General features: G+C 49.8%; 1 protein-coding gene across 11 annotated transcripts in view; it reads right to left on the bottom strand.

The window, feature by feature from the left end:
• DLG3 (discs large MAGUK scaffold protein 3) overlaps positions 1-23,252 on the bottom strand; it is a 116,345-nt gene that overhangs the window by 25,054 nt on the left and 68,039 nt on the right. For 8 of the 11 annotated variants that reach the window (XM_033138156.1, XM_033138152.1, XM_033138155.1 and 5 more), the window contains 3 exons: positions 21,940-22,099; positions 13,139-13,295; positions 12,287-12,389 (listed from right to left, as the gene is read on the bottom strand). In XM_033138156.1, coding sequence (XP_032994047.1) covers positions 12,287-12,389; positions 13,139-13,295; positions 21,940-22,099 — 420 coding nt within the window. Of the gene's footprint in view, positions 1-5,903; positions 5,962-6,504; positions 6,593-12,286; positions 12,390-12,657; positions 12,802-13,138; positions 13,296-21,939; positions 22,100-23,252 lie in introns of those variants that run through there. The other 3 variants (XM_033138157.1, XM_033138158.1, XM_033138159.1) reach the window with 3 other exon arrangements.

Here is a 23,252-nt window from a genome sequence, read left to right as displayed (position 1 = left end):
TTGCCTCAATAACTTTGGGCTGTGAACAAGGTAGAAGCCTCTCAAATGAAAAAAATGCAGGTGCTGGAACTTCAGCAAAAGAGATCATAAACCTTCCAAACAGCAGTGAGCCTTGGGCAAGAGAGGGCAGAAAACTTGCATTGCACCCTTTTTCAACAAAAGGCAAATTTAAATCTTATCAAATGCTTTCAGGGAAATAAAAAGTAGCCCAGCGCTGGTATCTTCTATCCATGGACAAAAACATGCTAAATGCTTCTGAAAGTTTAAAATGAGTTCAAGAACCTGGGTGTCATGTTTATTCCAAGGTCTTCAAAGCCTCAGGTTCCCCAGTGCTATTGGACTTGGAATCAATGGGGCTACTGTCCACATATCAACCCCCACACTTGCACAATGAGCCTTAGTTTTTGACACGATGGTTTTGTGTTTGCTGTAAACCCAACCCCCACTCTCCTACAGGATTTGTTTCTATGGTAAACCCAGCTAGTAAGAGAAGCAGTTGCTATATTAACCTCTAACTGGCTGCAAAGCTTCAGTATTAGGCTGAGCATCAAGCTGCATGAAGATTTTTGTGAGAGCCAGGAATACATCATCCCACACTAACCACAGTAGTTTACTCACTCAGCTCAAGTTGACAGTGAGGTGCATTTTGACTGGGAAAGTTAATCTCTTCCTTTCTGCAGCTGACAGCATTTTAGCTGCAGGTTGCACACAGCAGAATTGCCACAAATGCAAGCCTGAGAAGCGAGCAGATTGAAAACCTCCTACCTCCAGCATACCATTTCATCATCAATGCTTGAAATGAATTGCCCACTGTGACAAAATTATACAGACTGCTTTTTCTAAAGACAGAACTGTTAGCCTATCAGGCTCACACTGTATTGTAAGACAGCAGCAAAGAATAAATGATTCTTTCCCCTAAAATAACTGCAAGTTTCAATAATTAAAAGATTAAGAAAATACTATCCTTATGACAGTTTTAGCCATACTGTACAAGATCCAGAAAGACAGAGATCATGCTGATTATCTACAGTGTCTATTCCTGATCAGTAATCCTCAAAGTAGCTTGATGCCATATCTTATGTGCAGTGCCATTAGGATCACTACACCGAGGGAGGGATTGCAATCCCAAGGTAATGCCTGCTTCTTATGTTAGAAAACATATTTGTATCCTGCCCATTTTGTTTGAGAAGGTTTAGACTAAAAACTATCCACTTAAAATTATTTTCACTTGGGATTTGCTAGCCATATCTAGCAGAACAGATAGTCCTACAGAGGTATCAGGATGTTCCTTCTACACTAATTGCTCTGGTTATATGCTCAGGGAGCAAGTGAGAACTTTTGTTTTGCTTTTCACAGTAAGTATACCATCATTGAGACTGAAAGGCACTGCTTCATGCAGTCTTGTAGCAGGGAAAAGAAACCAGAACTAGAAAAACTAGAAAAACTACAGGTTCTGACAGTAAGGGGTTTTGCGTTTTCTTTTATTGCATGATCACATCCTTCAAAGTCTAACAAATACGGGCATTGGTATTTTAAAGGCTGAACACAGCTTATGGGTCAGTTCATATCTCCACTACTTCAATGTGTTCCACTGCATTCCAAATATTCCATTGCCCAGTCTTCACACACTGCCAATGTACATGAAGTTCCACTGCTATCTTACAATCCCATTATTTTCTGCTCTACCCACAGTAATGCCATTCCCTGCTTGAGGGTTCCTCTTATTTATAAGTTGAGTGCTAACACATGTGCATGTTAAACTGCCTTAGAAATGCAGTATCATGTAACTGCAGGAGACATTCAGATCTATGCTAAAATTGGGTTTTTTTTAGTTGCCATCTTAGAACTTTTGATTTAACCACCCAGTTGGTTGGCCCTCAGCCACAAAGCCCATCTGCCCTAAAGTAATGAAGAATTCAACAAGCTCAGAAGTCTGTCTCTTACATTCATGGCCACCACAGTGTCTTTTTGGTTTTAGACAGGTTCCCACTAGCCCAAAAACTCAATGCTGGGAGCAACATAGCTTAAGAAGGCCCTGAACAGCAAAATGTTTGCATACCTAAAAGCCCTTCATATGCTACTGGCTTTTCTCAGGTCTCTGGTGCTATACTCTTCAGCATGACATTAAAAATAACAAAGCTCCTTTTCACACTGAGTCTGGATACTAATGGAGCTGTCATTTAAACATATTATACAGTTCAGTAAGGCCAAACACTTCAAAGCCAAATAGCATTTCTAACATTTAGCTAGCAGCTGCTGTAAATCTCCAGCTCCATTTTTGCTGAATATGAGCACCCAACCCACATTGTGGCTCAGGTTACCGGTACTTTACTAAATCTCACTTTGCAAATGAAACCTGAAATACAAGTGTACAAACTAACTTCCCTTTCTGCACTGACAGGCAACACACATCATGAACTAGTCACTACACAGAAGCAAGTGATGGCTGTAATTGACAGCTCTTCCCTGTTCAGTTTTTCTCTCTCTCTTACAGTGAGGGGGGAAAGTATTTGATCCCTTGCTAAATTTGCCCTTTTGCCCTCTGACGAAGAAATGACCAAGCCATAATTTTAATGGTAGGTTATTGTAGCTGTGAGAGACAGAATAACAACAGGGAAAGCCCCAGAAACCTGGAAGTCAAAAGTCAGATTGATGTGCATTATAATGAGTGAAATAAGTATTTGATCCCCTATCAACCAGCCAGATGTCAGGGTACCTGGTATCTACACTGTATGTAATGAGCTGAGATTAGAAGCACCTGCTGTAAGGGAGGGGTCTTACCTATAATCCCAGCTCATTACAGTACCTGTACAAAAGACACCTATTGACAGAAGCAATCAATCCAGCAGATTCCAAAGTAGCCACCATGCCCAAGACCAAAGAGCTATCCAAGGATGTCAGGGACAAGATTGTAGACCTACACAAGGCTGGACTGGGCTACAAGACTATTGCCAAGCAGCTTGGTGAGAAGGTGACAGCAGTTGGTGCAATAATTCGCAAATGGAAGAAATACAAAATAACTGTCAACCTTCCTCAGTCTGGGGCTCCATGCAAGATTTCATATTGTGGAGTTGCAATGATCATGAGAACAGTGATGAAGCAGCCCAGAACTACACGGGGGGAACTTGTCAATGACCTCAGGGCAGCTGGGACCATAGTCACAATGAAAACAGTTGGTAACACACTACGCTGTGAAGGACTGAGATCTTGCAGAGCCCGCAAGGTCCCCTTGCTCAAGACAGCACATGTACAGGCCCATCTGCAGTTTGCCAATGCACACACATCTGAATACCCAGAGGAGAACTGGGTGAAAGTGTTGTGGTCAGATGAGACCAAAATCGAGCTCTTTGGCATTAACTCAACTCAACTCGCCATGTTTGGAGGAGGAGGAATGCTGCCTACAACTCCAAGAACACCACCCCCACCGTCAAACATGGAGGGGGACATATTATGCTTTGTGGGTGTTTTTTGCTAAGGGGACAGGAAACCTTCACCACATCAAAGGGACCATGTATCGTGAAATCTTGGGTGAGCACCTCCTTCCCTCAGCCAGGGCATTGAAAATGGGTCGAGGATGGGTATTCCAGCATGACAATGACCCAAAACACACGGCCAAGGCAACAAAGGAGTTGTTTTTTTCAAGAAGAAGCACATTAAGGTCCTGGAGTGGCCTAGCCAGTCTCCAGACCTTAATACCATCCAAAATCTGGGGAGGGAGCTGAAGGTTCGAGTAGCTACACATCAGCTTCAAAATTTTACTGACTTGGAGAGGATCTGCAAAGAGGAGTGGGACAAAATACCTCCTGAGATGTGTGCAAACCTGTGGCCACCTCCAAGAAACGTCTGACCTCTGTAATTGCCAACAAGGGTTTTGCCACCAAGTACTAAGTCATCTTTTGCAAAGGGATCAAATACTTATTTCACTCATTATAATGCACATCAATCTCTGACTTTTGTCTTCTGTGTTTCTGGAGTTTTTCCTATTGTTATTCTCTCTCTCACAGCTACAATAAACCTACCATTAAAATTATGGACTGGTCATTTCTTCATCAGATGGCAAATGGGCAAATTTAGCAAGGGATCAAATACTCCCCCCCCCCTCACTGTACCAGGTATGCCTGCTGCACTTGTAGAATTTCTTCCACACCCTCTTTAAGGAGGAATGTAGTGGAATAGAACAGGATCAGAAAATATCCATGACCATGTTAGTGTACAGACAACCTTTCTAGAGAAAATAATGCATAAAACAGGAAGACACCTGTGACAAAATAGGTGAGGCCATGTCAGGCAACACCTTTTGCTGTGCACTATTTAAGTTCCTTAACTAAGTGCAGCTAGAGGTCAGCAACATGCAAAGCTCAGAAACAGCAAATCCCAGTTGTTCAGGTTTTTCTCTGGAGAATCTCTGGATTACTCACCTTAGCAGCTGCTACTCAGTCTAATACAGCTAGTTCTGATTGCTCTCACCCCACCCGCTACTACTTTGTGAGGGGATTAAATACAGAACCTCCTACCTTTAAAATGTTGTTGCATTCAGTGTGAGGTTTATCCTTCTCAAGCACAAGTTCAGTGTTCATATGGCCATCTCTCTTTGTGATCAGCAGCTCCTTCTCCCTAGCCACTTACTCCAAACTGAAAGTGGCTGGCTTTGGTCAGTGAAATACTATATAATTAATGATACTGCAACCAGCCTTTGCATCCCTGAATCTTTTAGCAAGGATGTGATTAAAGACAAGTAACCAACAACCACAGCTCTGCCCAAAATACTGTAAATGGGTCCCTACTCCTAGTCAGTTCTTGAGCTTCAAAACCAAATATTTATCACAGGTATTGAATAGCCACTGGTTTTGGAAGGGAAAGACTGCGGACTGTGTAACAAATTCTCTTTGGGAATAGCACAACCACCATTCAAACACTACCAAGTCCCACAATTCACAACAAATTTGCACCAAGCACATACACCAAGGCAGGCCACCGGCTACACCACCCACACACTTGGACGCAGGCCACACACTAATCCCAATTGCAAGGACTAAGCTCTCCAAGAAAAGGAGACACCTGTTGCCTATACAGCTTGAGCTGGCACAAGACAAAGGAGGCACTGCTCCTTACAATGCAAAGGCTATTCATGGGCACAGTGGCCCCCAAAGCAGCTCCTTCAGCTCACTGTCATTGGGTGCTACTTCCAAACACAGGAAAAGCTGATCTCCGCTAGTCGAACCTGTAGAACCAACTGTCATACCTACTGGCTGCCACTGGCCTCTCTTACAGAGAAGCTCTTTTAACTCCAGCCTCAGTTAGCCACCTACAATCCTTTGCAGCCTGCCCTCCCTCCATGCTTGCAGGCAACCTATTCTGCCATGGGGTTTTTAGCACTGACTGAAAGGGGACTTTCAGAAGGGCGAGACTGCCTCTCAGGCCCAAGCAAGCCAATTTGTTTCCCCCCTCTCAATTTGTCCCTTCCCTGGGAGGAAAGGAACATAGCTGTGACCAGCAGCTGCCAGTCAGTGCCAAGCAGGCATTAGGCTGATTAAATGTGTTTGTGGGAGGGGGGCATTGGTTTGTTTTTATCTTATTATGTTTTCTGGTGCTCTCATTTTGTATTTCTGTGTTGCGAATTGCCCTAGGATTTTCGGATGAAGGGCAGTATACAAATTGAATTAATAACGATAAGCAAAACAGAACCAGATAGACCAATGGTCTGACTCGCCACAAGGTAGATTCCTATGCTCCTTTAGGAGCACCAGCTGGCAGAGGGCAATTTAACATATCAACAGCCATGTTATATATATATATATATATATACACACACACACACACACACACACACACTACATACACCCATCAGTGCAGTGCAGCAGCTAAGCATCCAAAACAAGGACTTCGGGGTCCAAATCGCTCACCTTATTTGCTGGGGCTACTCGAGCCACGGGTGAGAGAGCCCTTTCTTTCAGCCCAGCCTACCTCGCAGGGCTGCTGTTAGGGCAGAATTTGGATAGCAGCGCGGGGAGGGGGAGGGAGAGAGGCGGAGATAAAAGGAGAGATACACCGCTTCAACCTTCCCGTGGAGTAAGAAAGGCAGGGTCCGCCGCAGAATGACTGAGTGTTAAGTAATTAAATCCACCTTGGCGGAGCAGGGGGAGGGGCGCTCGAATCCCTCGCTAGCATGTGCCGCCCGCCCCCTACCCGCAAACGCCTGGCTTAACAACAGTAATAGCATTATTATTATTATTATTATTTATTTTACACGCACACCACACACACCCTTGAGCCTGAGGGAGCTCGCCAGCGGATCGCCTCAAGGAGACTTATGGGAATAAACGGGCCACCGCCGGGGCCATCTGGCCACATTCCGGGAGGAGCGGTCAGTTTCAAGGCTAACACTATTTCCACACACACTCCCGCCGCCGACAGGGATCGGGGCCAGCCGGTCACTCGCCTCCCAGGCTACTCTGTGGGACGCGCACCTCCCCCCCCCCCCCGCGCGCCTATTCCTTCACTTACAACAGGAGCGGGGCTTCTTTTTTTCAAAAAGAGATCCTCCTTTACCTGCCGCGGCGCCTTCCAGCATCAGCGGCAACTCCTCCCACCCGACGCCCAGCCCACCCTACCCTACCCTACCCTGGCCGGGCCCCTTATCGCACAAAGCGAAGCCACCCACACGGGCGGGAACGCCGAAGCCCCGCCTTCGCAGCCGGCTTCGTCCAACTGGAGGCCCGGCCCTCCCCGCTCTGTCCAGTCGCGGGAGGTCCTCCCTCAACGCAAGCGCCGCCCTCCCGTGTGCCGAGCCCTCGCCCAATCGCCGCGCGAGCTCCCTCTGAGGCCTGCCCCCCCACCCAATCGCAAGCCCGCGCTCCCGAGTTCGTCCAGTCCCGAGTCCGTCCAGGAACCAATCCCAACCCTGCCGCAAAACCGCCCCGCCCTCCTCCTCCAAGTCCCACTTCCGATACTCCGCTTAGCGCTAAAGTCACCGTCCTGCTTCTCACCTCAACCTCCGTCTACTGACCCACGGATTGGCACCGCCCCTGCCACGTCAATCAATATTTTCCCTCCAATGACCGCCTGCGCCTCCGTAATTGCTAGCGACCAGAAGGTCGACGGTTCGAATCCCCGCGATGGGGTGAGCGCCCGTTGCTCGGTCCCTGCTCCTGCCCACCTAGCAGTTCGAAAGCATGTCAAAGTGCAAATAGATAAATAGGTATTGCTCCGGTGGGAAGGTAAACGGCGTTTCCGTGCTCTGCTCTGGTTCGCCAGAAGCGGCTTAGTCATGCTGGCCACATGACCTGGAAGCTGTATGCTGGCTCCCTCGGCCTATAGAGCAAGATGAGCGCCACAACCCCAGAGTCGTCCGCGACTGGACCTAATAGTCAGGGGTCCCTTTACCTTTACCTTATCGTCCAATAACTCTGTTGCACCCTGTGTCCGCAGACCGTTTTCTCCTACATTGGATGCGTATTAATGCAAAAAAAAAAAAAGGTAAAGGACCCCTGACCGTTAAGTCCAGTCACAAACAACTAGGGTTGCGGCACTCATCCCACTTTACAGGCCGAGGGAGCCAGCATTTGTCCTCTCTGCAGACAGTTTTTCTGGGTCATGTGGCCAGCATGACTAAGCCACTTCTGGCAAACCAGAGCAGTGCACGGAAACACCATTTATCTTCCCGCCAGAGCGGTACCTATTTATCTACTTGCACTTTGACATGCTTTTAAACTGCTAGGTTGGCAGGAACTGGGACCGAGCAATGGGAGCTCACCCCGTCACAGGGGTTCGAACCACCGACCTTCTGATTGGCAAGCCCTAGGCATACACACAAGCTAATGGGAGATGGTTGCCACCTTTTATTTTATTTTTTGGCACATCTCCTGTGCAACTGTTAGGCAGCAGGCAAATAAAACGAGAGATGCAGTTTCCCCCAGGATTCATTTGCATGCCTCTGGAAAGCTTGACCTGCAGAACTTCTTCCTGCTATACAGCTGTTTGAGGCACCGAAAGCCCCATCAAAGTGGGGCAGGGGAAAGATGGCAACTCCGACCCCCCCTGCCCACCACTGAATCATTAAAACAGGACTAACAGCCTCCTGTGCAATGCGACTCCAAAGTCCAATTATTGTTGCTGTTAATAAAGTTTCAATGTGAAGCACTTCTCATTCATAGCATCACCCCTTCCACCCCACATGTTTACCAAAAGCATTTTTATCCCATTTCTTAATACCAAAGCACAAATTCCAAACTCATAAGTAAATGCGTGTGTGCGTGTGCGCGCGCGCGCGCTCAACTCTAAGCAACAGCAAAGGATCAGGCACAACATCTGCAAAACACATTGGCTCAGGGCTGGTGCAAGACATTTTGGCACCTGACGTGAACCATAAAATAGCACACACACCCCTCCAAGGAAGAAGGAACGAGTGAAGGTCTACATTGGGAACAAGGGGAGAATAAAGACCAAGATCTGCTGCCCCTGTGGATCCTGCCACCTGAGGCGGTTGCCTTGCCTTGCTTAATGGGTGGGCCAGCCTGTATATGGCTGAATTGTAAAGACCCTGAGGGACCAAGTACATTCTCCAGACAGGGAGCACAGAGACAGGAATGAACAATTCCATGGAAGATAAGGCTCTCTGGCGCTATTAGCTGAGATCTTTGTGTTTCCCTCCATCGTTGGAGGCAGTATGCCCCTCAGTACCAGAATCACAAGTCATCAGAGCCCTCTGGTCCTGCCTGCAGTCCTCCAACAGGGATCTGTTTGTCCGCTTGAAATTAGGGTGCATAACTGGAAAGGCCTTTGCCGTCAACCAGCAGCCAGGCTTTCCTTAAGTTCTTTACCCTGCAGCCCCACACCTTGCAGGGCTCATGCCGTGGTGGGCTGGGCCATACACCACTTTTTAATTTTCAGTTCTGTTTTTGGATCAGGACTTCTGTTTTTGGGATCTCTCTCCTAAACACACAGGCACTTCCTGCTAAAGAGGAAGGGCAGATGTGCTTCCCAAAGCAGCCACTGCAGAAAGCCTGACAGGGAACTAGAGTCACAGAGGGAACCCTCACAAATTCCTGACTCAAAGAAGGTGGCAAGAAAAGATTAAAAAGCAAGCCAGAGCAGGTTCACACAGTCCACATTTAAAGCACGGAAGGTGAAAATAGGCAAACTATCCCCATCCCCACTAACCTCCCTGGCCTATCACCCACTATTCCAACACACAGCACAAAACCTCCAGATTAAAACATGGCAAGCCAAAGGCCTACACCAGGGGTCAGCAAACTTTTTCAGCAGGGGGCCGGTCCACTGTCCCTCAGACCTTTGGGGGGGGCAGACTATATTTTGGAAAAAAATATGAACAAATTCCTATGCCCTACAAATAACCCAGAGATGCATTTTAAATAAAAGGGCACATTTTACTCATGTAAAAACACACTGATTCCCGGACCGTCCGCAGGCCGCATTTAGAAGGCGACTGGGCCGCATCTGGCTCCCGGGCCTTAGTTTGGGGACCCCTGCCCTACACTGTCTAAAAGACTTCTACAAAAACAACAAACCCATACCAATACAAGAAATACAAGACAAGCTAGGGGACATGTAAATACCTTGGCTAGCACACCATCAACTACAGGTACATGCCATGTTAAACAATCCAGCAGTAAAATCACCAGCCACTGGGCCCTTGATCAGCTTCGAAAACGTTCTGACAGCAGGGGGACATGGCAAAGGGATTGTTTCCACAATATATAAAATGCTGCTCCAAAATCCCACAAACCCCTTGACACAATCAAACAACAATGGGAGCACGACATAGGCTATGAAATTAACCCCACTTAATGGACTAGAATGTGGTGTAAACCTCCCTTTGTCCGTGTCAGCCAAAAGAAGGAAACTCACTCTGAAACTCACTTACAGGTGGTACTTAACTCCACGGAAACTGGCATTGATACGCTCAAGAACCTCACCAAGATGTTGGAGAGGCTGCACCTGTACATGTGGTGGGAATGTCCTAAAATCCTACCCTTCTGGATAGCAGTACTTCAAGAGATATGCAAAATAACTAAACAGGTACAGTGGAACCCCGGGTTACATACCCCCCCCCATGTTGTGGACATTCGAGTTGCGAATGCTCGCAACCTGGAAGTGTTTCCGGGAGCATGTGTGACCCCCGGATGCGCATGCGCAGAAGCGTTCAAATCGCGCTTCTTCCTGTTTTTTGGGTTGTTATTTTTTGTGTGTTCGTGATACGCCCACCCGCGTTACGTACCGCGACCTGGAACGGATCGCTTACGTAACCCGGGGTATCACTGTATTAGAATTCACCCCAGAACTGGCGCTACTCAACACTGTCCAAGTTAATAAGGCCCATTCACATTATAAAGAGCTCATAACCCACCTACTCTCAGCAGCCAGAAGCCTCATAGCCAGACACTGGAGAGATCTGTCAGGAGTAAACATGAGCCAATGGTATCAAATTGTATGGGAAACAGCCTTACAGTGGTACCTTGGTTTTCGAACATAATCTGTTTGAAAACCGAAAACTCAATATGGAAGCCTCAAAATGGAAAACTCAAACAGGAAGCTGCCTCAGAAGTTCGACTTCCAAGGTGTGTTCGAAAACGGAAGCATTTACTTCTGGATTTATGGTGTTCCGAGTTCAGAAACATTTGTCAACAGAGATGTTCAAAAACCAAGGTACCACTATACTAGAAAAACTAACCAATAAACTGAAACTGACACAGGGACAAATAGAAGAGGGCACCTTCAATCCAGTATGGCTCCCCTTTATCACATACACAGCACAACAAGATGACAAGAATCATACGAATCAATCTGGCTTACCTGACCCAACAAGCCCCGTCCCCTCACAAATGCAAACAAACCCCACTGCAGCAAACCACAGACAACCAACCACCAGTGGCGGAGCTTCATGTTCCGGCATGGGGGGGGAGCAGGCGGGGGCATGGCTGGTGCGCGTCCTGGGGGCAAGGCACGTTGAATGCAGGGGCATGGTGCCCAGTGTGGGCGGGGGGAGCAGCTGCGATGGCACCCCACCGGGATTGCGCTGCCGGGGGTGGTGCACTCCCCCTGCACTCCTCTTCCTCCGCCAGTGCCAACCACACCCTGGGCCCCCAACCTCTCACACTACCAAGGAAATGTAATAAATGAATAGAAAGAGAACCTACCCAGCTGACGCTGACACAAAACCCCACATGCACACTAAACAAAAGAATACGAGCCTCATGACCCCACCCCTCCTCTCCTCTCCCCACTCTTCTTCCCCAACATTATACTGTACTCAACACTAAGGTCTCACAACAAATGTAACTGATTTGTAAGAAAGAATGTACAACCTGAAAAAAGACATGTACTTTTGTCAACCAAGAAAATATTTAATAATAATAATAATAATAATAATAATAATAATAATAATAATAATAAAGAAGCAAGCCAGAAGTGGTGTTCAGCAACACCAACCTTGCGGTGCGGTTACAGCTAGTGATCCCTGCAGAAACTGGGTAGAAGAAGTCCCCACCCGTCAACTGATGGGCAAGGGAGTTCAAGGCTGATGGTTCAGCTCTGCGCCATCGACTTCCCTGTGGAGAAATCCGTGCAGGAAGCAGTCGAGGTAAAGTTGTAGGGAAGTGATTTCAACCCTGCTTTCTTTGGGGACTGGCAACCTGGCTGAGCTTGCTGGGGGGGGGGGGGGCTTGGATAAGCAACCAAGGCAGCAATGCCTCTACCTGCTCCTTTTCAGTATCACAAATGGAGAAAATGGTTTTGGGGGATTAATTGGGACCTGTGCCAATAGTTCCCCATCCTGAGCTACAGAGATCCAACTTTATTTTTCCAGCCTAGGAACAAGCAGTGCAATTACCAAGGCCAAAGTCCACATCCCCGCTGCCAATCTTGCCAGTTCCTCCTTTTGACAAATCTTCGGCACTGCAGGTTAAAGAGCCCAGGGTTAAAATCCCCACTCAGCCATGAAACTCACTGGGTGACCTTGGGCTAGTCCCTGCCTCTCAGCCTAACCTACCTCACAGAGTTCTTGTGAGGAAATGCTGGGAAGGATAGAGTTCTGTGAACCACCTTGAGCTCCTGGGAAGGAAGGTGGGAGAGGAATGAAATAAACCAGCGATTCCTGACTTTGAGGCATTCTCACCCAGAGTTTGCCAGCCCAGAAGGCTGGCTGTCCTCTCAGAACTTTGGCTGAATATGACTTGGCACCAGGGCACACAACTCAAAGGGAGATCCTGGTTCTCATGAAAGGTTCAAGGGGGCAGGTTGGACGGGGTCCCTCCTGGGAGTTTCCTACCTTCAGGCCTGTACTGGGCTACAATGGTGACCGTCTGCCCGGCCCTCTTCAAGGCAGCCGCCGCTTGTTCGTGGGTTGCGTTCCGGAGATTGACGCCATTCACCTGGACAAACAGACCCCGCCTCTGTCAGCTCACCTTGAAAAGGGGAAGCTGGTGCCACCTGCTCCTCCTATGATGGCACTGCACACTTATTTCCCACCATGCAACATTCCACCACCCCCCGCCCTGCCACAGCCCCACGCCAACCCTCTCAATCCCCCATAGCTGCACATCCCAGGCCCCTCCTGTACCCAAAATGCTGGGAGCAACTTGTCTCAGGTGCTCAGCTGCATGACAAACGCCACAGCTTCTCAGGAAGCGAAAACCAGACCTGGCCAAGCTTGGTTGTTTCTTCCTGGAGGTGGCCTCCCCGGCCTGTGCACACTTTCGGTGCATTTAAGGGGCAAGCATTACGCTGCAGGGCCCCATACGCAGGCTCCATTGAAGCTCAAGCTGGAAGGTTCGGCTGCGTGTTGGTTTTTTCCCTCCCTCTTCTCAGAGTGAGGAGGAAGCAAGCTTCCACAACGCTGGGCTGGGCTAAGCCAGACCGGTCTGGTGAGCTGCTCTGTGTGGGCAAAGCTGCTCTGTGTGGGTTAACACCTTAGTGCCTGGGGCAGAATCTCTCCAGTCCTGGAGAAGGGCTGGAGGATAGGTTGGGGGTGGGGGAGGCAGCTGCTCCCACCTGCTTGCTTCCCAGTTCAGAGGTCAGCAGCAACTGTGTACCAGAACCCAGACAACTCTCCAAATCCACCTCCTCGCATTAAATAAGACCTGAGAGCAACACCAGTAAAGGGGCCTCATGTTCCACTCACCGAAAGGATGCGGTCTCCACGCCGCAGCTCCCCACTCAGGTCTGCTGGGCCCCCTGCTAGGATGAAGGAGACGAAGATGCCCTCGCCATCTTCACCTCCCACAATGTTGAAGCCCAAGCCTGTGGAGCCTTTATGTAAGGTGATCTTCCGGGGCTCCCTGTGAAGGACAGAGGGCAAACATGAAGAGGATACATAGCCGGGGGCAGAGACAAGGCCCACCTGAACATCATTCAACATCCCATGTGCAACACACAGTTGGCACCCAACAACTGGTACCCTCTCTGAACAACCGGTAGAGCTGCAACCATGACCTAAAATCTCAAAAATGTAGGGCAACACCTTCAATAGGGCAATAACAGTATTGTCCTAATGTATGTATGTATGTATGTATGTATGTATGTATGTATGTATGTATGTATGTATACAGGCCAAAGGAGTTACATTTTACTTCTCAGAGCAGAAACAAATTGCCAGTATGGAGAATGAACTGGAAAGAGTGCAATACCAGGAATCTTCCTACCTTTCCATCTCATGGGAAGCAGATACCACTTCTCTGCCTTGACTGGCTGGTCTTATGCATGAGCCTGTATCCCTGGGCAGTTATGCTATGTGCACTCTCTAAGTCAGAAAGATTAGTCCCCACTTCTGCACCAAGAAAAGGTGAATTCTGTGTCTGGTGTAATGATGCAAAGGCGTATATTTTGCAGAATATATTCTGCTGCTGCTGCTGCTGCTGCTGCTGGTCGTCACAGAAGGAAACAAAGTAAAGACACTACCTGTGTCTTAAAGAGAAGGTACAGGAATGGGAGGTTGGGGGAGGAATAGCTGTTGTTGTTGTTTAGTCGCTTAGTCATGTCCGCCTCTTCGTGACCCCATGGACCACAGCACGCCAGGCACTCCTGTCTTCCACTGCCTCCCACAGTTTGGTCAGACTCATGTTGGTAGCTTAAAAAACACTGTCCAGCCATCTCGTCCTCTGTCGTCCCCTTCTCCTTGTGCCCTCAATCTTCCCCAACATCAGGGCCTTTTCCAGGGAGTCTTCTCTTCTCATGAGGTGGCCAAAGTATTGGAGCCTCAGCTTCAGGATCTGTCCTTCCAGTGAGCACTCAGGGCTGATTTCCTTAAGAATGGATAGGTTTTGTCTTCTTGCAGTCCACTGCTGTCACCATCTGCAGTGATCATGGAACCCAAGAAAGTAAAATCTCTCACTGCCTCCATTTCTTCCCCTTCTATTTGCCAGGAGGTGATGGGACCAGTGGCCATGATCTACACATGGACATCACCAGATGGGCAGCATAGAAATCAGATTGATTATATTCTCTGCAGCCAAAGATGGAGAAGCTCTATACAGTCAACAAAAACAAGACCTGGAGCTGACTGGTTCAGATCATCAGCTTCTTATAGCAAAATTCTAGCTTAAACTGAAGAAAGTAGGAAAAACCACTGGGCCAGTAAGATACAATCTAAATCAAATCCCTTATGAATACACAGTGAAAGTGAGGAACAGGTTTAAGGATTTAGATTTGGTGGACAGAGTGCCTGAAGAACTATGGATGGAGGCTCGTAACATTATACAGGAGGAATAGCTAGTGAGTGGCTATTGTGAGGCAGGATTCCTTTAGGTGCCAGAGATAAAGGAGGGAAGGTGTGGCTTCTCTTCACAGTCCCTCCAGTGACAGCCTAAAAGGGAGCTGGAAAAACACCCCACCCCTTTCTGAGACCTTCCAATGCCCTTGTAGGAAATATATAGAAGGCAGAAGGCAAGCAACAAGATTCCATCTACCCCTTTGGCACATAAATCAACAAAGACCAACTCTGGTGCCCCCTTTGCTGGCACACAGCCCATTCCTTCCTCCCCCTGATGCATGCAGACTTCCAGCCCTACCCCTTTCACTTTGCAGCCCTCAAAGCTGGAAGCCTCCCCATACAACCCCATTGCTCAGTAGCTCTGCCTCTTCCTTTCTCTGGACAAATGAAGGTGCAATATTAGGGCCCTGTTACCTTGACCCTCTCTGCAGGTGCCAAGTCCTGGGCTGGAAGAGGCAGGTGTACCCCAGGAGGATTTCTGGAAGCAGCACTGTGCCCAAAGAGCAGCCAACTGACGCCAGGGCTTGTGACCAAGTCTTGGGCCATGTCCCTGCTTGCCCACCCAGCAAGGGGCCTCACAGACCCTCCTCCCCAAGAACAAGTACAGAACAGAGAGCCTTGGTACCTGGTCCTTCTTTTGTTCCTGGCAATGGGTTGCTGCTGGAAAGGGCGTTTCCCATAAGACATGGAGGAAGAGACATTGACGGTGATCATAGTGGCAGCTTCTCTGAGTGTGCAGACTGGGGAGTGCAGCAGCAGCAGCCTGCATTTTATCTGAGCTTCTCCCAGCCCTCCCTCCTCTGCCCTGCTTGCAGTGGGGGGGGGGGCTACAAGAGCCATCATGGAAAGGTTGAGATGAACCAGACTCCAGCAAGCCCGTGGTGTTGGGAGAAGGCATGCCAGGCACCTTTAACCCCTCCTTCCCTAGCAGTCTTTGAGCCACGCAAATGGAAAAGGTGGGGAATGGAGTTTTTAGGGGATTGTCCCACAAGCTCCTGCCCATTCTGAGTGTTATGTACTAAGTTTCGATCCTAGAACAATAGGCAGGTATGATCCTAGAATGCAACAACTGATTGGCCTGCAGGAAAAGACCAATCAGGCTCCAGGAGGGAAGCAGAATCAGCCAATCAGACGGGACTCATTGTGTAAATAACGTATATAAAATCCTGAGGTTTGAGGTGCAATTCAATCGCTGTTCTACAAGCTGCAATAAAGAGCATGAAATCACTGCAGGACTCCGAGTATGTTTCACTGGTGACGAAGGTGGGATCCTGCTGAGCTGTCCGCCGTGCACCATGCACAGCCGCCACAGGCAACACAGCATCACACTGTGCATCCAGGCTACAGCTCCGGGACCCAAGGACCCAGAATGGCGACAGACAACAGCTTCATGCCGTTCAGCCCAGCCTCAGGAGACTGGGAAGGATACACCATCCATTTCCAGTTCCTCCTGGAGGCAAAGGACGTCACCGATGCAGCCAAGAAGAGGGCGACCTTCTTCAGCATCTGTGGAGAAGAAACATTCGAGATCGCCTGAGCCCTCCTCGCTCCTGCAAATATCGCGACCGTTCCCTACGACACGATAATGGAATGGCATTAGGGGCACTTCTTGCCACAACCCTCGGTGTTAGCGTGTCACAATGCCTTCTACACAAAGCAGCAGCCCCCCGGAGAAACCATAACCGGGTATTACACCTCCCTCTGCCAAGCTGCCTGGCTCTGCAACTTCACAGAGCTGGAGAACATGCTCCGTGACTGCCTCGTGGGCAGCCTGAGGGACGAGAAGCTGCAACGGCGCCTCTACACAAAGAAGGACCTGACGTTCCAGGTCACCCTAGAGGAGGCTCTAGCAACTGAAACTGCCAAGAGGTCAGCACAAGGATTCCAGTCAAACGTGTTGTCCTAACCAAGGGTCCACCACGAGGACCTCACTGACAACTCAGAATCCGACCGGGAGGACATGCACCGAGTGCAGCAGCACACACATACCGCATGCCCACCACAACAGCCTCGTCCGGAAATGGGGAACTGCACAGGCTCAACCCTGTCCATAAGGAAATTGTGTCCCAGCGGCAGCCCCAAGCTTAGGCCAGCCCCATTCACCCTCTGGGACTTCCAAAAACGCAAGGTCCCCACGATGGGGGTGTGAACCTTCAATGTACAATATCGAGGGTGGAAGCGGCAATTAGACTTGATCATGGTCAAGGGGCCCTACGTTAGCTTACTGGCTAGCCGTCACCAGGGTGAACCGCACCAGCTCCCACGTGGACATGGACGCCATCTGCAAAGAGTTTACAAAGGTTTTCGATGGGGCATTGCGATGATATACTGGCCCCCCTGTTGGCCTACAACTAGACCTCGTCATATGACCCATCAGGTTCAAGGCCAGCCGAGTCCTGTTCTCCCTTAAACCCTGCATTGACGAGAAATTAGACCGGCTCATGGAGCAAGGAGTGCTGGAGCTGGTGCCTAATGCCCCCTGGGAAACCCCAATCATCACACCCATCAAGCCCAACGGCTCAGTCTGCATCTGCGCAGACTACAAATGTACCCTAAACAAGGCCCTTACGGCTCATGCATACACAGTACCAGTGGTCAGCCATGTCCTCGCCACCCTGGCGGGGTCTAAGATTCTTGGCAAGCTGGACCTGGCCCAGGCCTATCAGCAGTTGATGGTGGATAGAGCCACTGCTGAGGCACAGACAATTGTAACGCACAGGGGCGCGTTCTGTGTCAAGCGGCTGAATTTGGCGTCAGCATGGCGCCAGGCATATTCCAAAATCTAATGGACTCTCCTCAAAGGAATTCCTGGCGTCACCCCCTTCTTTGATGATGTGTTGATCGCCAGGGTCATGCCGGGGGAGTTTGGGGACCGACTCTGCACTGTCCTGCACAGTTTCCAGATGGCCGGCCTCAAGGTGAAGTGGGAAAAGTGTCTGCTAGGAGTGCAACAGGTGGGTTTTCTGGGATTTACGGTGAATGCAGATGGAGTCCACCCAACCGGGGACAAGGTACGGGCTATTTGCGATGCCCTGGCACCTAAGGGTAAGGAAGAACTCCAGGTGTTCTTGGGACTGTTGAAGTTTTACCATGCCTTCTTACCCCACAAGGCACCAGTAGCGGAGCCCCTACACAGACTGTTAGACAAGTGGGCCCCGTGGGTGTGGGGGCAGTGCCAAGAGGCCACATTCCAAGCAGTCAAAGACCTGCTCGTCTTGAACTCAGTCCTGGCGCACTTTGATGAGAGGTTGCTGGTGGTGCTGGCATGCGATGCCTCACCCTATGGCGCTAGCGCCATCCTAGGCCACCAACTTCCAGATGGAAGAGAGGTACCGTGGCTTACTTTTCCCAGACCCTCTCCACAGCCGAGAGGAACTATTCACAAATAGACAAGGAGGGCCTGGCAATTGTGAAGGGAGTAAAGAAATTTCATGATTTTTGTATGGGCGCCCCTTTACCGTGGCATCCGACCACAAGCCGCTGCTTGGCCTATTCGCCCCCGAGAAGCAGACCCCTCAACTACAGTCACCCCGCATCCTCAGGTGGCCGATTTTACTCACTGGCTATCAGTATACACTGGTCCACTGGCCCGGGAAGGCGATGGGCCACGTGGACGCCCTCAGCAGACTGCCACTACCTGAGACCAGCCCTGACCCAGCACCTGCACATGAGGTCATGAGCCTGGAACAGGAACAGCTTCCCAACTGCCCCATTCAGTCGCCGGAAGTAGCATGCTACTCCATGAAGGAAAGGGTCTTCTCCCAGGTCCTGGATTGGGTGTGGCGGGGATGGCACAATAGCAACCCTGGCCCAGAATTTGTGGGCTATACGATGCACAAACACGAACAGTCAGCCCACAAGGTTTCCCGGTGCCTCACAACAAGACTGGACCGCCTTCACCCTGACAGGGCCCATGACAAGACAGCAGTGGGGGGAGGTAGGAACCCCTGGACCTTCCAGCCCTGCGACCCAGTGTACGCAAAGAACTTCGGGGCGGGCCCGGCATGGGTACCCGCCACAGTCACCAGGGCGACTGGCCCCATGTTGTATGAGGTGCTAACGGGGGGGGGCAAGACTGGCACTGCCACTGCAATAAACTACGGTGACGATTCCGGGGGAAACCACGAGGAGGGCTGGACAGAGGAATCCCAAGGGGACAGCAGAGGGGTGAGGCCCATAGAGCAGGAGGAGTGGGTAAGGGAGGCAGAGCTAGGAAGGCCAGAGGTGGCCCCCGAGGCTGAGCAGCCACAGGAACCAGAGCCACGACCAAGTGGACCAGCGATGCCCAACCCAATGGCCCCGTCACAGCCGGCAGCCCGAGAACAAGAGCCAGAACCAGGAACCTCTACTGAGGGACACCCCAGACCACAATGCATACGTAGGCAACCGGCATACCTTGATGACTACGAATGCTAACCTTCCGGGCGCAACGGGAACATAGAGGGGAGGGGTGTTATATACTAAGCTTGGATCTTGGAACAATAGGCAGGTAGGATTGTAGAATGCAGCAACTGATTGGCCTGCAGGAAAAGACTAATCAGGCTCCAGGAGGGAAGCAGAATCAGCCAATCAGACAGGACTCACTGTGTACCTGAAGAAGTGTGCATGCACACGAAAGTTCATACCAAGAACAAACTTAGTTGGTCTCTAAGATGCTACTGGAAAGATTTTTTGATTTTATATTTTGTTTTGTGTAAATAATGTATATAAAAGCCTGAGGTTTGAGGGGCAATTCAATCACTGTTTTACAAGCTGCAATAAAGAGCATGAAGTCACTGCAGGACTTTGAGTATATTTCACTGAGTCCACTGCTAATGCCATGAAGGGTTGCAGCTGAGTGACAGAGCACACACTCTGCATGCAAAAGGTCCCATGTTCATTCCCCTCGCATCTCCAGGTGTGGTTGGGCGAGATTGCATCTGAAATCCAGGAGACTCACTGCTGCTTCATGTACACCAGACATGGGGGGGGGGGCACAAACCTTTGGTCCTGCAGATGTTGCTGAATTGCAACTCCCATCAGCCCCAGCAAGCATGGCCAATGGGCAGGGATGGCAGTAGTTCAGCAACATCTGGAAGGTCAAAAGTTCCCCATACCTGCTGTAGATAATATTGAGCTGGATGGCCTGATATGGCTCAAGCCAATGTCATTAATGCACAATAATACTGAAGGGATACAATTCTCTAGTGCTAGACAGATAACCACACTGCCTTCTAATCTGGGTGGTTGGATGCAAGGTCATCTTGTCAGAAATTAAGCCTGCTCAGGATCTAGGGTGGGTGGGTGTGGGTGGGTGTGCGCACGCACGCAGAATTGTTGGTCCACCAAGCAAAAGGGTGCATTTTGGGGGCCGACCCACCTCCATTCCCACATTCTTGGGTTTGGGAATCTTTTGTTTCTTCCACCTCTAAACTGTAAACAACCCACTTGCTTCCTGGTCAGGATTCCTGACCCAAACCAAGGCTCCCGAGGGTCTCTACAAGGCACAGATCCCTTTTCTTCCTAGCCAGGAAGTTCCACGGTGCCCTCATGTGGCCAATAGCAATCTGTACAGTCATGTGGCTTTGGAATAAAATAATGGATCTGGAGTCACAGAGGTCATGCCCTCCAACACTCAGAGCTTTTCCCTGCCATGGAATAAGCAGTGATGGCTGATGCCCATCACAGGGCAGAAAACAGGGAGACCAAGAACAGACAGAGACAGAACCAATGACAAGCAGAGCCCAGAGCCAACAAATTTTAGTTTTGTTTCCATCTTCCACCCTGCTGAGTTGTACAAGGAGAGCGCTAAGACTGAGGAGAAAGTCCTCACTTTACTGAACCACTCCCCATAGTGAATCCCCACCTGCTTATCTTTACATACATTCATGGTCTTGCCCATCCTCTCTAGAGGACTGTTAGACCTCAGAAGAAGAGCCTCTGTCCCTTCTGGGTACAAAGCAGTGTCTGCTACACAGCAGGGTGCAATAAAATGTTGGCTCGTGTACCTTTCTTACTGTAAAACTGCTTGGAACCTTTGGGGAAAAGCAGCATTTAAATACTTTAGCAAACAAACAGTTTTGCCCTTATCATAAGCAGATAAGAAGAGATCAATGGCCCAGCATCCTGTTCTCACAGTGGCCACCCAGATGACTGTGGGAAACCCTCGAGCAGGACCCAAGCAAAGCAGCACTCTTCCCTACTGTGGGAACTGATATTCAGAAACAATAATGGCCCTGGCCATGGAGGCAGGGCTTAGGTACCACGGCTAGTATCACCACTATCATTCTGTTTAGCAGTTTAAAAAGTGCCTTCTCAACTGTGTAAAGTGTTTTCAAATGCATCACCTCAGTAATCTGTATAACCCAACTGTGGGAAACCTAATACAACCCACAAATCCTCCCCACCTGTGCTGCAAGGCCATTCAGGCCAAGTCACACCTACCTGCCTTAGACCTGATGACATAAATGAGCCAAACAGAGGTTTGCAGGCACCTGCAAAAGCCCTGCACACACGGTGCTTTGGAAACCCCGGCAACCAGCCATTCACCAGCACTTTCAAAGTACAGGTCTTTGCCCCAACAATTTGATTTCCAACAATGCTTTGGGGGGGGGGAGCAGGTTACAGTGCTGCCTTGACTTGCAGGGTTCCTGGGAGGGATGCTGTAGCAATGTGCATTAATTACTAGGAGCATGAAAAATAGTTGTTTTCCTCATCCACATCCCTATTTTACAAACATGATGATGAAGCAAGTTGAAGAGGACTTCCAGCTTCCAGCGCTTTGGGGATGGACCTTTGATGCCTTGTCCGTCCCTCAAGACAATTACGCAGCAGAAGATCATGCAGCTTTACTCAATTTGCATAATACACACAGTCCACAGAATCCACCTTTTTCTGGTGCTGGATTCTGATTTTTCTTTTTTCAGTGGTAAAGGATACTGAGCCTTGCCCCACACTCCATTTAGGAGACCCACATTTCTGGAAGCCGTACAGCCACCCCACACCCCCAGTCATGCCCCACAGCTGCCTGCACTCATGGGAGAAGCAACAAGAAAAAGGAGGTTAGCAAATGGGGCAGGACTCCATATGCCTCGTTTGCTGCCAAATCAGCTGGAATGGAACTGGCCCTACAAATGTCTATCGGAGAGGAAGTTATACCCATGTTCTTTAGAGATGAATTACCAGGTTCTTCCAAGGGAGAGGCAGAGGAGGTGGGGAAGGGGGTTCTTGCTCACCTGGTGAAGTCCTCATCCCCAATCATATGGCGTGGCACAGGTGAGTAGCGGGCTGGCGTGACCTGGGGTGGAGCAGGGTAAGCTGGCTTGCTCTCCATTCCTCCAAGGTAGCCCAGGCCAGGGTTATGGCTTATGTGATTGTCGGCCAAGGCAGAGAAAGCTAAGGAGACACAAAGAGGTGGCATCAGTGAGGTAGAACCAAGGGGGCTGAGGCAGGGATGTGGTAGGGCTGAGGTGTGGGGTGGGAGTGGGGACCCTTGTTTAGAGCAAAGGCCCTGGCCCCAGGTGCGGAGCCTTCTGACAACCACATGGCAGCTGTGGACCAGAAGGAAAAAGTGGGCAGAATGACCTTGGTGCAGTAGGTTACATGGCAGTCACCAGAAAAGTGAAAGGCATCCATGCACTCACATCTCTATTGCCATCCAGGCAAGGAAGAGACATTCCTCCAACTCCACAATCCTATTATTATGTATTTCCACAGTACATGGGTAAGTTCCAGGCAGGCAAAGGCATTCAAGCTGGCTGCTGAGCAGATCTGGTGAGAGGTACAGCCTGAAGAGCAGTTGTGTGGCTTAGCTAGAATCCCACAGTACAGACAGAGAGGTCTAGATGTTCTCTACCTCGGCTAAGGGATACTCCAGAGAGCACCCCATCTTTCCCCCCTTGCTCAGTGCCCCAGGACTATAAATTCCCTCTGGTGCCTGTGAGGTCAAGAGAGGGATGAAATCTGCCCACCCACCCACCTTAGTCCTTGCCTTCTCCTTTTGGGTCTGAGTGGGGGGTGGGGGTGGGAACCAGTAACTCAGCACCTGACATGTTCTCTGGTGCAAGAACTGGCCCAATACATTTTGACAGCTGAGGCTGGATCTGTTGTCCCCGTGGCTCCTGTTGCTTGAGGTGACTGCTTCAACTTGCCTCATGGGTTGGCTGGCCCTGTCCAGCACCTCCTCTAAGGGCAGAGGTTTGCTGATAGAAGGAGGGGCCAGAGACAATCCCAGTACGGGAGCGGTCTTACTGGAAGTGTCTGACAGCACAGAAGCAAAATCTTCCCTTGTGTCACAGAGGAATGGTGGGAGGCACAATTTGAGGAACCTCCAAGGGAAGAAGGCTCAGGGAGGACCAGGATGAGTGGTCAGAGGGAGAAGACTGGGAAGAGGAGATGTCAGAAGCTGAAGAGGTAACAGGGCTTAGTGAGCTGGGAGAGTGTGGCAGAAGCAGGCAGAAGTAGAGGCTGGAGAGGAGGAGGGCCAAGAGGCAGAGATGAGTCAGGCTGGTGAAGAAGCCAGGGTGTCTCCCCCTCCTGCTGTGACTAG

The sequence above is a fragment of the Lacerta agilis genome, chromosome Z (assembly GCF_009819535.1).
Source record: "Lacerta agilis isolate rLacAgi1 chromosome Z, rLacAgi1.pri, whole genome shotgun sequence".
Taxonomy (NCBI): Eukaryota; Metazoa; Chordata; class Lepidosauria; order Squamata; family Lacertidae; genus Lacerta; species Lacerta agilis.
Note: the sequence above shows the minus strand (reverse complement) of the source record. Positions and strands in the feature narration are given on the sequence as shown.